This window comes from Idiotropiscis lumnitzeri, chromosome 3, assembly GCF_059441095.1.
Source record: "Idiotropiscis lumnitzeri isolate Australia: NSW breed Sydney's pygmy pipehorse chromosome 3, RoL_Ilum_1.0, whole genome shotgun sequence".
NCBI classification, from domain to species: domain Eukaryota; kingdom Metazoa; phylum Chordata; class Actinopteri; order Syngnathiformes; family Syngnathidae; genus Idiotropiscis; species Idiotropiscis lumnitzeri.
In genome coordinates this window covers 33618072-33631763 of record NC_142393.1, presented here as the reverse complement: position 1 = coordinate 33631763, position 13692 = coordinate 33618072, and the positions used below count along the sequence as shown (strand labels likewise).

Here is a 13692-nt window from a genome sequence, read left to right as displayed (position 1 = left end):
AGGACATCTGTCATTGACTTGGGGTGATACCTCTGGCAGCGATCCCTTAAGGGATTGAATCCTTGAATCCTGGTGAGCTGGCTACAGCTAGCACGAGCTCGCGCCTTGTAGTGCGGCACGCCTAGTATATGCATTAAATACGGAAATAGCACCCTCAACTAGTGTTGCGCCCTTTGATGCAGCGTGTCTTATGGCCGTAAAAATATGTTAAGTATGGGTTAATGGTTGTCTTTTGTTTTCAAAGCTAAATAATTCAATATGTCTGTGGGAAACTGGACAAGGAGCTGCCTACCCCTGGATTGAGGAAGAGACTGAGGTTCTTGTGCAGCAGAGCCTGGTTCTCCTGATTGCCCATGCAGAACTTCTGCAGAAACAGGTGAGTGTATCTGATGATCTCTTGCATCTTCATGTCGTTCTGCAGACCAAACAGGGGAAGAAAAGATGGATTTTTAGCACCGTTACAGACAGGTAGGTTTCTTATTTTAGCAACAAGATTAACGCATTTGATTGACTGGCTATTGCCAAGAGAACTTTAACTGTTCAGCACTATAAAAACAGCAAACATTGACCAAAGTGCTGAACAACAGTAAAAAGATTAAGATGTCAGGGGTCGAATAGGAACGAGGGCAAAATAATGTACAAAAAACAAAAACAAACAAACAAGAGCATGAATAAAAACATTTCCCCATCCATTTTCCAAAACACTTGTGCTCATTAAGGTTGCCAGTGAGACTGGAGCCGATTCAAGCTACTTTGGGTGAGAAGCAAGGTACACCCTTGGCTGGAAGCCAGACGATTCACACTCACATTCATACCTATAGACAATTTAGAGACTCCACTGAAGCTAAAGTGATGCTTTCCGAATGCAGGAGAAAACCCAACCCGGACAAAAGAAACAAGCAGTGAAGTACTCTCTCTGCCATGTACCTATTAAGACGTGGCAGCGTTTTGCACTAATTGAAACAAGACGAAAAGGATTTATTTAACCAACATGGAAACAATTACAGTAATCCAACCAAGCAGTGACAGTATTTTTTTTTAGCTGAAAAAAGATGGATTTAACGACTTCACAACAGTCTGAATTAAAAGCTGTCAGGCGTAACTTCACACACACAGCTAAAAAATTATACGCTTCCATTACCAACTAAAATGCTCTTACTTGCACTATTTAAAAATTATTTGGTCACACGCATTATTAAAAATTCATTGCTCATACCATCTAGTGAAATACTCTCACACTGAGCTGAGATGAACTACCGTTGACCAAAAGATGTTGTAATAAAGCATGCATTTCCAGTGGTTCTAAATAGCCACGCATTCTAACAGAAATTAAATTAAGGAAGATATATTTTCAGCTTTTCTTCTCCAGTAGACAGTTCAAGGAGGAGGGTTCCATGTGTTTTGAGGGAATATAAACCTGGACATTACCTGCATGACATTGGAAATCACCTTTTTGGATGTTGGTGGTCTCACCTGGTCATAGGAGACCTGCAGCAGGTCCAGCATGACTTTATGAGCACCCATGTTCTTCAGCAACCTCTGCTGCTTCTTCCACACACCACTGCTGCACATCTTGTTCAACCTCTCCAGGATCTATGACAACAACAGAATACAATGCTTTTCAGAAAATACTGTATGTTGCACAGACTACACCGGTCAAAACTTGAAATTTACTTTTAACGTAACCTCCAACATCACCATCAGAGTAGCATATTGTAGCATATACTCTTTGTACCCACCCTGGCTAAAACCTTTTACAAGTCTTTCCTTCTGATAGGCACTATTGAACAATGCAGAACAAAACAAGCAGACATTTCAATAGCCTCTTTGCCCTTGCCATAAACATTTTGAACAGTTGACTTATAATTCATAGTGACACTTTATATATTGCTCTAGTGCCATTATTTATACATTCATTGCGAGAGCTTCATTGCTCTGCATCATTTGCATAGTTGTTATTGATCAGTATTAGTGCACTGCAGGCCACATTATTTTGCTGAATGGCAGCACCGTTTTCACATTTGCTGATCAGTATTCCCAGTATTCCAGTAATATTATTTATAGTGCATAAAGACTGCTTCATTTGCACACTTGCTGTTGATCAGTATCACTGGACCACCGCAGACTTTATATTGCTCAATTACTCCCTGTACTTGGGAACATTTATGATTATGACCTAAATGTTCATTTTTGTTGTTGTGGCTGTTTTTACAGTACTAGAGTGGCTCCAATTCTAGGACATACTGTAAGGTCTTTGTGTGTTTTAACATACCTGGCCAATATGTATGATTCTGAATCTGATTGTTGTAATTAACATTGCTTGTATTTTTTTTGCTGGAAATTAAGAATATTCAAGAACGAGTGTGAGGTAAGCTTGACCTACAATATTTTGAGTAATACATCAATTGTAAGAATACTCGCGATAGTTTTTTAACGCAAACGTCCTGGATTCATAGTTAGACACATAGCAACCTCTCTCTCTCTCTCTCATATATATATATATATATATATATATATATATATAATATATATATATATATATATATATATATATATATAAAAGGGCTGGCCGATAAACCGAATATTTAACGTTACCGAAATTTATTACAATGACCAACATCATTTTGCCCATGTCGGTAAATTTGGTGTTTAAAAAATAAAAAAGAAAAGTATTTTCTGTCTGCGGGAATGTTCATGCCCCTTTAAGACGGCTACAGCGCGTCTAGTCACGTGACTCCACCCATCTGAAGAAGAATGAAAACAGACGACGCGGTCGTAGCAGGCGATTCAAATCCAGAAGCGGCTGACACGGCTGAAGACGAAGTTGTTCCTCTTGTGCTTGTCCCAAAAAGAAATTCGACATCTGTCGTTTGGAAATGTTTTGGGTTCCATAAAGACGATGCTTGAGCAAAAGAACACAAACTACAAAGTGCGCCGTAAGCACCCAAAACAGCGCGTCCAACCTTTTCTTTTTCACCACCCACAACACAACCATGCTGTTGACTTGGAGCTTATGCTAAAAGTTCAAAGTGAGGAGCAAGTTTGGACAAGTGACAACAGCCCATAACAGAGGCGACACCATACGAGAGAACGTCTCAGAGGTGGACGCGATAGCCTAGCACATAGCTAAAGATTTAGCTCCTCTAGTTCCAGTGGCGCACACAGAATTTAAACGCCTCATGAAAGTAGCTGACAAGAGGTACGAAAATATTTGTCGCAAACCATACTTCCCGATATGGACAACATCAGGACGGGAGCTTAGACATGTCAAGCATTTTGCATCTACATCCGACTTGTGGTCGAGTCGCAACATGGATCCCTGATTGAGCCTGACTGTGCATTACATAGACGACAAGTGGCGAGTGCGCACCAGACTCTTGCACCTTTTGTACCAAAAGTAAATGGACTAGTTTTCTGTTCGTTCCTTGTTGGTGGCCTGGTTTCCTGCTCGTTCCACGTTGGTGGACTGGTTTACGGTTCATTCCTCGTTGGTGGCCTAGTCTCCCGCTCGTTCCTAATGGACAGCCCTACCAACGAGCTCCATAAAATAATCTGAATGGAAGAGTGAAGCTATATGGACGCTTCGTTGTCAAATGTGAACAAGGATTAATCTTTAAAACAAACACAATCAAATTCATCCCAAAAAAATCTTTCCACCCCAACTGTTAAAGGATCCATGCCACATTTTTTTTGTTTGTTTGAATTATGTCCTTTTATCGTGTTTGATGCCATTTTTAGCTATTTTAGTGGGTTTTAAATGGCTGACATGTAAGACAGTTGAATTTCTCTTTAATATTCATAATGTAAATAAGCTTTGCTCAGTGTGGGTCACTGTCCTCCAACTTCTGAATGGTCACTGCCGTCAGCATTTTGTGGCTATTATGTTCCTTCATTGTGTTGGCACCGCTGAAATACAGTAGCAAGCTCTCTGAGGTGGACTGACCAGTGCAAAGCTACGGTTCCCAGTTGGTTCTAGTTGTATTCAGTTTTCTTTTTTTTTTTTTTTTTTCTAAATCCACCTCCCTCGTAGCTGCCCAGGATGCATTTTCAGGAGGATTTAGAGATTAATTTTTACCTACAATATGAATAAAACAGAAAAATTTAGATTTAGATGGCATGAGACCTTTAAGTATATCTCACTGCAGGGTACCTACTTGACATGCCACCTCTCATAGAAGATATTTAAAGCAGATACCACATGAGCGACGATAAGCACAAATGCACACTGATTTGTCAAAGAAATTGGTAAATGTGATGTTGGCGAATGTTCGAAAACAATTGACAAAAACAGTTTCCAAACTGTGGACACTGCAGAGTCTCCCCTTTGCAGCGGCCCTCCGTTTTATTGCGGCCCACCATCACCTCTCAGGTGAAATTCTGACAACACAGAAGACCCACACTGTCCTTGTAAGTACACAGATGTGTTTTGGGATTATCCTCGGGCCCTCTATTGAAGTAAAAACCCATTTGAGACAACTACATTGATTTGAAGCAGAAATAAGGTTTCAAAAAGACCCTCAATAGTCGCAGCGTCAGAACACAAAAACAAGCATGCAGAAAAACACACTGTACACATAAATCCCACCCACATTGAGTGATTGACACAAAGACAACCCAGCAAAGCTTGCTGACCTCTTTGACGTTCTGATAGTTCTCGTTGTTCTTCTCCCCTTTCTCCTTCTTGGGGGTAGCATCCACTGCTGCACCCTGCAGGAAGCACAGGTCAACACAGCATGCGAAACACACTGATAGGCAACTACTTTAAATAATATTATTCAGTGGGGGGGCCATAGGCCTTCAGTAGAGATTCACCCGACCTAATAAACCTCTCAATAACCTTCAATCACATCCCATTTCGAGAAACAAATAAATACAATACCAAATGTGCTACGAATCATTCGGAACAATTTAGACTCAATCATTATCTACAAAAAAAAAAACATTAATAATAATAAATTCACATTCACGTTTGTGAGTGGTGTGGCTTTTATCAAAGCAACAGGGATGCAGGGAGGAGTAAAGTGAGGCTACATTCAAATCTTGCTGTCGAAGGATGTGAATTGATACAATATTTTTTATTATTTCGATGCTATTACCAATTCTGTTGTACGATTCAATTCATTACGGATTCTCTAATACTTTTACTTTACTTTCAGTTCAGGAGGAGACTACAAAAGTATGCCATGTCATGTCATTATCCACTCCGCTTATCCTTTACAGCAGGCATCACCAAATGGCGGACCGCGGTCCGGATTCGGACCGGACCCATGGCCAATCTATGATGATTTTATTTTCAGGGCGCAAACGTTGGCGCTGCAATTCTAGTAAAAGGCGTCACTGATTTGAGCCAATCAAATCTTTTGTTTACGATCCACTGCCAATTGCGCAGCAGACCGGAAAAGAGTGCTGCTGACAGTATGCCTTGCTAAAAAGTTAGTGAGGTCGATGCGTCTTGTTTTAAATGAATGGACGGAGAAATTTAGTTTCGTTCTGGCTGCAGCCAATTCAAAACCAGTGTGCATCATATGCTCCGAAACCGTCGCAACATTGCGAAGCGCCACTACGAAACAAAGCACAGCCCTTTTGTGCACAGTTATCCGCTGACGTTTGAGGTGAGCGCATGCAAAAACATCGAACTTCGAGTGCAGTACAACAGATGTTTACATTTTCGTTTATATCCCAGCGGCATGCAAACGAATATTCAGTAAAAGTATCATGGATTTTGGGGAAACATAAAAAAACGTTCAAGTGATGGGGAAGTTGTGAAGGAGTGCTTAAATGTGGTTGCACAAACATTATCTAAAGGAAAACACAAAGCCCAGATGTGTGAAATAATCTACCAAATCCCAATGGCCCTGACTCCGTTCCAACCCAGAATTAAATCACTGGCAGGGCATTCACAAACTCATTTTTCTCATTGAGAGAAGTTAAAAAAATATTCAAAAGAAAAAGTGGTGTCAAAGCTCATTTTGAATTGGTTTTTCATGAGGACAGCCATTTTTATTGATTGTGTACTGAAAATGTTGACCTGGTTTACTTGGATAATTAGGTTTTCCGTTTTTTGGGGCTGATAACTCTGATTTAAAAAAAAAAAGCTAAAAGATGTTAACTCAATGCTTAGCACTTGATATATTTCTGTAGGAGATATTTTACTGTTTTTTTCTGGAAGTGGCACCCTTAAATTCCTGGAGCCACATTTTCTTGAATATGAAATAAACGCCTTATATTTGTTTGACTGGCAAAGGTGTTTAATGGGAGCATTGCTAAATATTTCGTATATAAGTGCGCTCTGTTGAAAATGACTAAATATTGAAACTATATAAAAATGTGAACATAGGCTCGACATTTCGGGAAGTTGGACTTTGGTTCGGACCTTTTAATTGGAAGAAATTTTCGTAGTGGACCTCTGTGACTTTTAATTGAATACCTCTGCTGTACAAGGTCGCGGGAGGGTGCTGGAGCCTATCCCAGCTGACTATGGGCGAAAGGCGCACTACACCCTGAACTGGTCGACAGCCAGTCACAGGGCAACTACAAAAGTATATCAATAATAAAATATGTCTTGCGTGCGTTCCATCAATTTAATACTTCAGACTAGGGGTGCATGATACAGGCTAAACAAACTAAAATGAAATCTCGATATTTTTTCAAAAAACTAACGATAATTTGATGACGATTTGACTACAATGCATATTCTGAATCTGCAGCTGCTTCAGAGAACAATTATGGATAGAAAGCATTTGTGAACAGTAGCACTTGTTTATATTTTAAATTGCTTTATACTGAAAAACATCGTGCAACTATATTCTACAGAAATATTTAACAATGAACAACTTTGAGTTGTGTGACTTCAATTTATTTTTGGGAGTACTTATGTCACTTACATGTCACCTATTATTCTATAATGACAGATATCCTCACACTGCCAACTACTAGAGCAATCAGAATGAGAAAATGTGTTTACTACAGCGGTCAGAATGAAAAAAAATACATATATTATTCAATATAGCGGCTCGGCGGACGTCTGGTTCGCACGTCTGCCTCACACAGTTAAGAGGTGCAGGGTTCGATTCCGGCTCCAGCCTTCCTGTGTGAAAATTGCATGTTCGCCCCGTGCCCTCCTGGGTTTTCTCCGGGTACTCCGGCTTCCTCCCATATTCCAAAGACATGAATGGTCGGGTAATGGTAGGTTAATGGGAAACTCTAAATTGGCCCTAGGTGTGAGTGTGAGTGCGAGTGTTCGTCTTTGTGTGCCCTGCGGCTGGCAACCAGCTCAGGGTGTACCCCGCCTACTGGGATATGCTTCATTATGGATGGATAAGGTGATTTGGGCCACATGCGTTACCCTGGAATACAGGTATGTAATTAGTGGCCGGTCCTTAACACAGACGGTCGGAGAAATAAAGCATCCAGCGGTATTATTACATAAACGATTGGAAGTGACAACAAATTCATTCAAGATATTTGACATACAACGCGTGATATAGTCACAAATGTACAGTACTTATGATGCAGAATTCAAGCATGGAAAGTGAATGTTCAGCAAATATAGAACATCCTGACTATCACCTTTTAGAAGTTACTCATCTAAAGTACAGTATGTGTGTGACGGGGTGTGTGGGGGTGTGCGTTTGTGTGTGTGTGTATGTACTCAACTGCGAGGGTTTTCTGAGTTTGCTTTTGAAGTTGTAAACCTTTCCTCGTAATCCATTGAGTTCATGGTGGAAGAGAATTGTTCTCCACACTGACCGTTTTGGTACATCTAACAATGTTATTTCGATCAATGTCAGCAAATCATTTACAGACGCAGACGAGCGCCTTCCTATTAATTTACCCGTTGAATCGGGACACCAAAATTGACACCTTGCGAGGCTGCGATCAGAGTCACGTGACTGGATCCTGCCTGATGATTCTCAGAATGAAGGTTTATCACTTCCTCCTCCTTTGCTGTCAATGCGCAATGATTTGCCCAGAGTTTTTCACCACTTCCTTTTACTTTGCGGCCATCAACGGACTCACTTGTCTTTCCTTTTCGATTCAGTTTAAATACTTGATAATGTAAAGTTGCACATCCTGAAAGCACCATTGACAATGATATCGATGTATGTGTATGCGATATATCTCGCCCACCCCTACAGACCAAATGTTATATATCACGATGCGCGGGTCTATAGGAAGCAGAGCCCACCAACAACATGCTTGAGGCACTGAGTTCTAAAAATATACTTTTTATCACCATGGAAAATAAAATTAAATATTTAAATAATACAAAAACAACAGGTACCTTGCAGAGGTCGCTGATCGGGCCCTAAGAAATTATGTCTCCGTGAGTCATGCGAAAGGTCACTTCCATTTAAAATTTTCTTCTGGTTAAGACAATTTTCAGCAGATGAAAATATCCCAAATGAATGAAACGTCCAAATCGCCTGTTATCTGTTTTTTTCCCCCTGTTTTTCTTTAAGCAAGAAATTGGAGAACAAGTCAATATTCATTTTTCCCCAATTCTTTTTGGGAACAAAATTGAGAAAACAATTCATTATTTGTTTTTGTTTGTTAGTTTCTATTTTGAGTTGAAAAACAAATGAATGACTGATGCACAGATTCATGATGATGTATTGGAAAGAGATAGTGTTTGGATAATATACATTTTTTTTTACATTTTTACATATTTTGCGTATTCAATATTTTTAACTGTATAAGAAACATTTTAAAGTGTGTTTAAAAACATTTTTAAAAATTGACATAAATGGGGTAAAATCAAGTTAAAAAATGGATGTTAACAGCCTCCTTGCCGATTTGACAGTATATTAAATGTCTCAATCCTCTTCCATCCCTCATGCATACACCTTCAGAAAGTGACAGCTGTCAGTTAATTCTTTGGGCATGATTATTGATCTATATTGAGAGATGCTAAGTCAGATTGGGGAAGAAAATATGGATCAAATGATGTTGGATGGCACAAGACACATTTACACTGCCTAATATACAAATTATTAATTTCTCCTGGTCTCGCTCAACATATTAAATCTTTTAGATGTCTATGTATATTTCAAAGTATGTTTAAAAACGTTTTTTAAAAAAAGTGCCATGAATGTTGAAAAAACACATCTAGGGACTGTTTCAATAGTGTCTATTTCACGGATTTTGTTTAATGCAAGGGTGGCCTAAAACTGTACAGTTGTAAAGCCATTGCAACTGATGCAACACTTCATTTTACCACTATACTAAGGCTGCACAATATATAAAGAAAATGGCCCATGCAAATTGCATATAGCAAAAACATTAAAAACCTCCATGAGCGTCACCATTCAATGGGTGATTACAATTAATTTTCCCAAAATATTTTGAGCTTGCTTATTTTGCTACAAGGAAAAAAAAATATTTCATGAGATAATAAAAATGTCACTTGTTTAGGTACATGTTAAATATTTTACAACCATATGTTTTTCCAATATTATGCACGAGTAAACCATACTAAATTCATCAGCATGTTAACAAATATGGCAAAAAATTTGCTAGCTTTTCCCAGAGCACTCAATAATAATAATAATAATAATAATAATAATAAAGCAGACACATTTTACCCTTATCTCCACACAGTATAAAAGACAGATGACAACAATCAATCAGCCCATTTAGCTGCACCTTCACCAGGGATGAGGCAGCAAGCCCCATCCCGCACCCACCACAAACAAACAGGAAGTTGAGTAAGCATCTTACAAAGCAGCAGATACTAGTTTGTTAGAAACAGTTGCAAATGTGCTTGAATGTGACATCAGTGAGACATGTTAGAGATGTGCGTTTGTCCTCTCAGGAGGCAACGAACAATGCAGGATGGAAGGAAGTTGTACGTTCATCATAAATGTAGAAACTTCTTAAAGGTGAAACAAAATCTTTGGAAAGGCATCATCATGCGTCACGATAGGAGTCGAGCTGCTTTTTGTGAAGAAAAGACTTTGATTTTGATGTTGATAAGAGTCTATGAATTTGTCATGTTTGACAAAAAAGACATCACTGAGGCCAGATTGCACAACAAGGTTCAACTTTCAAACTAGATTAAATCTTGGTGTGAGTTTTAATTCTTTTACACCACACTTTTAAACCTAGTTAGTCGAATGTAAACCTCTCTTCAACCCTCAGTTTAATTTGTACTCTTAAACCAAGTTTAAATTTAATTCTGCCACACCACAATTTTTAACTCCAGATTAAATTGTGATGGAGAATAAATTTAAACTGAAAGTTGTGATGGTTTAACTTTAACAATGGTGGTTTCTCAAAGAATATTGATAGATGGACTCAAGCCTCTAGAATTTTATGATGAGAAGGAATTTTTGGTGAGATGTCGGTTCATTAAATAATTTTGGAGTTGAACTTGGAGACTAGATCAACTGTCATACATGGAAGTGACAGAAATGCAGCTTAAACAAAGATGCTACAACTGTGGCTTTTGTTTTTAATTTTTCAGAAAGCTTGCATTGTGCGACGTCTCTTTTTTATTTCACTCTGCAGGCTGAGCTGTTATAAATATCAAGCAATTGCTCACACACAGTTCTTTCTTTTTCATTATGCTGTTGTCTGTTCTTTTGTCTTCTATTTGCTCCATCAATTTGGTCAACAAGTGGTGTCTAACGAGGAGAAGTTTAAGCTTGTCTGCTGACCCATTATAACGTTGCCAATGAAGTGAACAAATAATGAGGCTAACATTTTTGCTAGCTTGCAACAATGTTAGCCCATAAAAGTAGCTTAGCTTCGCAAGTCTCGTTACTATGATGAATGGGTCAAGTGCTTTATATGTAAGTTATGTTACAGTGATTTATATATATAAAAGACTTTCATCTTTTTCTTGTCAGCGGAGCAAGTCACCCATGTGATGTTTGGTACAATTTTTACGCTGTATACTCTGCCACCCATTTTACTCTAGACTTGGGAGGGGCAGGCACTTGACATTTAGTGTAAACAGTCTTTCCTGGACACACTTTCTCGAAGAGTTCACGTTAACCGGGATTTCCAAGAAGTGTTACCACCTGGCCCATACATGGCATAATTTTTATATTATATTTTATGGCATAAACATTGGACATGTGAGGGCTAGTAAAAAAAAAATCATTCTTAAAAAATATTTGAAAAAAGGAACAACTTCTGACTAATTAATAATTTTATTGTCCCTCCTCATACTATATTAAAATTAATCATGCTTAAAGTATGTTTTATTGTTTTAACATTAATATTATAGTGGAAAGCTTAAGCATACACTTGAACTAAAAATGATTAAAAAAAAAACAATGGAGTAAAAAATAAACGTGAAAGAAACTTTTAATGATGGCAACATTTTGGACTCTGAAACAAATTTTTCCAAATTTGAATTAAATTCCCAAGGCAATTTTTGTTTTGAAAGTTCACCCAAAGGAAAATTTGCAAGTTATGGTTCAGCATGCATATGTAGAACAAGGTGAGGGTGTTGTGCTACCTCAACTTTGTCTTTCTTTTCCTTCTTGCTGTCTCCACCACCAGATGTCTTCTTCTCCACCCACAGTTCAGACTTTTCCACCAATGTCCTCAGACGGTCCAAGTCTGATTTGATCAGCTTGTAGTTCTCCACATCCTGAGCAGAGATGAGTAGCTGGACCTATGCAGGTGGAAAAAACACGAATGGTTATGGTGGTACTTAGGTCTCACTTAGACCCCGAGTGGCGGTTAAGCACCTGTCCCTTTGCATTGGATTATTTTTTTTTTTAAAAAAGCATACTTATTTTTGCTGCCCTTTTTTCCTTTTCATTCATCAATATTAAAACACTTAAAACACGCGTGCGCATCCATGCAACCAGCCACTCACCCACGCACGCACGCACGCACACACACCCCCACACACCCCCCGCACCCCCCCCACACACACACACCAGCACACACACACGCACACGTACGCACACACACAGCCAAACCAAATACACTTTTTGTCATCAATTCTCCCCAAATTGTTTTGAGATCTGATGACATTTACAGGTATTTCCATCCTTTGGAGAATTGTGCCATTCAATGATCTGCAGCGCACACAAGCTCTCACATTACCCCTCACTACTATGTCTCCTCTTCCATCTTGTCTTAGGACTCAAAACAGATCGTTCCCGGTGTAAAATTAACCGCACTAGGTAGTTTTATGTGCTCTCAAAAACATTACCTCACTACTGAACCAACATTTCCTAAACACACTCAAAATATATGGGTGGGTGGGAAGGTTGACCTGCTTGAAAGTGTGCAGCACTTCCTGTCTCTGGCTGAAGTGTCTGAAGAGCAGCTGTAGAGCTCCGGACACGAGTGGTGGGTACTCGTGCATAGTGAGATGGATCAGGACGCGCAGGAACATGCGTCCGCCTTCGTCGTCCACCTCAAGAATACTGTTCCCCTTCCTGCATACATCCACATACACACGTACACGCACCCACACACACGCACACGCAGAATCAGACAAAAGTTACACAATTACATTTCTGGCACTCTGACTTACCCGACTCCAAACATTGCCTCAGCCTGCTCTCCAATATGCTGTAGGTTGATGACAGCTGCAGGAACAGACACTCGTTTGCTTGGAGATCATAACCACCATTGTCCCAACCCGAGACCTCTCTCATTGAATGCACACGCACCTGTGTGTTCTAAACTGGTGGTGGCATCAGCATCAGCCAGCGGGTAGACATCCACAAATTCTTCCTTGAAGACGGACAGCAGGAAGGACAAACGGTAGTCCAGGCGCACGTTCAGGATGAACTGACAAAATCAATCAAACCACACAGGGGCACCATGCTTCAGATGGATACAATTATACTATCTCAGAAGTTAATGAACAAGTGAGTATTGTTAAGCAATCACCTAACCTATTATTTTAATCTGATGAAAGCGTAAATATTGCACAACTATAATATTAATGCTAAGCCTTCTTGCGTCTTTTGAATGGTGCAACAGTAAATAAATGATTAATATGGTATTGTGTTGTACAATGCTGTGACTGGCTGGCAACCAGTGCCTCTAATCACAAGTCACTGGGAGAGGCTCACCCACAACCCTAATTAAGGATAAGCGGTATAGAAAAGGGACGGATCGGTGTTTATGTTCCAATACGACTTTATACAGTATTTTAAACTCGCGTGTTCACAAAACATTTGAAATCATCCTGCCTCCTGCACAATCTTTGGTTAGCTATTCATGTACACGTCTGTCATTTTAGCTATTTCTCTTTTGTTAATTAAGGGATGTTGAATAAATACATATTTATATATTTTATGTTTGCAGATTATAAGGCCCACCTGTACATAAATTGCAGTAACTCTTTTCGGAAAGAATTATAAACACATACAAGCCACACCAGGCTATAAGCCACAGCTTTCTAATGTGGAAAAAAAAGTGTTGTTTATTGCATGAACAGAACGATTTTTTACTGTGAATGCACATATAGGTACACAAACGACATTTTCAAAAAAGCGCCTTTTGACACGACAACAACTTTGCTAATTAAAACAGAACAGACTCAAGAGGGAAAAAAATACATTTATTTAGTGTATTTTCTGAACTATAGAGCGCTCCTACCGGTGAAAGAAAAAGCCACAGAAATGGCACACCGCTGTATTAGCCGCATGGTTCAAAATCTCTAAAATAGGAGTGGTTTATAGTACGGAAAATACGGTATTTGGATTATTATTG

The 13692-nt window shown here is 39.2% G+C and overlaps 1 protein-coding gene across 4 annotated transcripts in view; it reads right to left on the bottom strand.

The window, feature by feature from the left end:
• The window catches only part of itpr3 (inositol 1,4,5-trisphosphate receptor, type 3), a 340721-nt gene that overhangs the window by 144132 nt on the left and 182897 nt on the right, over window positions 1-13692 (bottom strand). For 3 of the 4 annotated variants that reach the window (XM_088289554.1, XM_088289555.1, XM_088289557.1), the window contains exons 24-30: window positions 12642-12762; window positions 12503-12557; window positions 12239-12404; window positions 11468-11626; window positions 4633-4707; window positions 1450-1593; window positions 293-415 (exon numbers count right to left, since the gene is read on the bottom strand). In XM_088289554.1, the coding sequence (XP_088145680.1) occupies window positions 293-415; window positions 1450-1593; window positions 4633-4707; window positions 11468-11626; window positions 12239-12404; window positions 12503-12557; window positions 12642-12762 (843 nt within the window). The remainder of the gene's footprint in view (window positions 1-292; window positions 416-1449; window positions 1594-4632; window positions 4708-11467; window positions 11627-12238; window positions 12405-12502; window positions 12558-12641; window positions 12763-13692) is intronic. The other variant, XM_088289556.1, reaches the window with a different exon arrangement.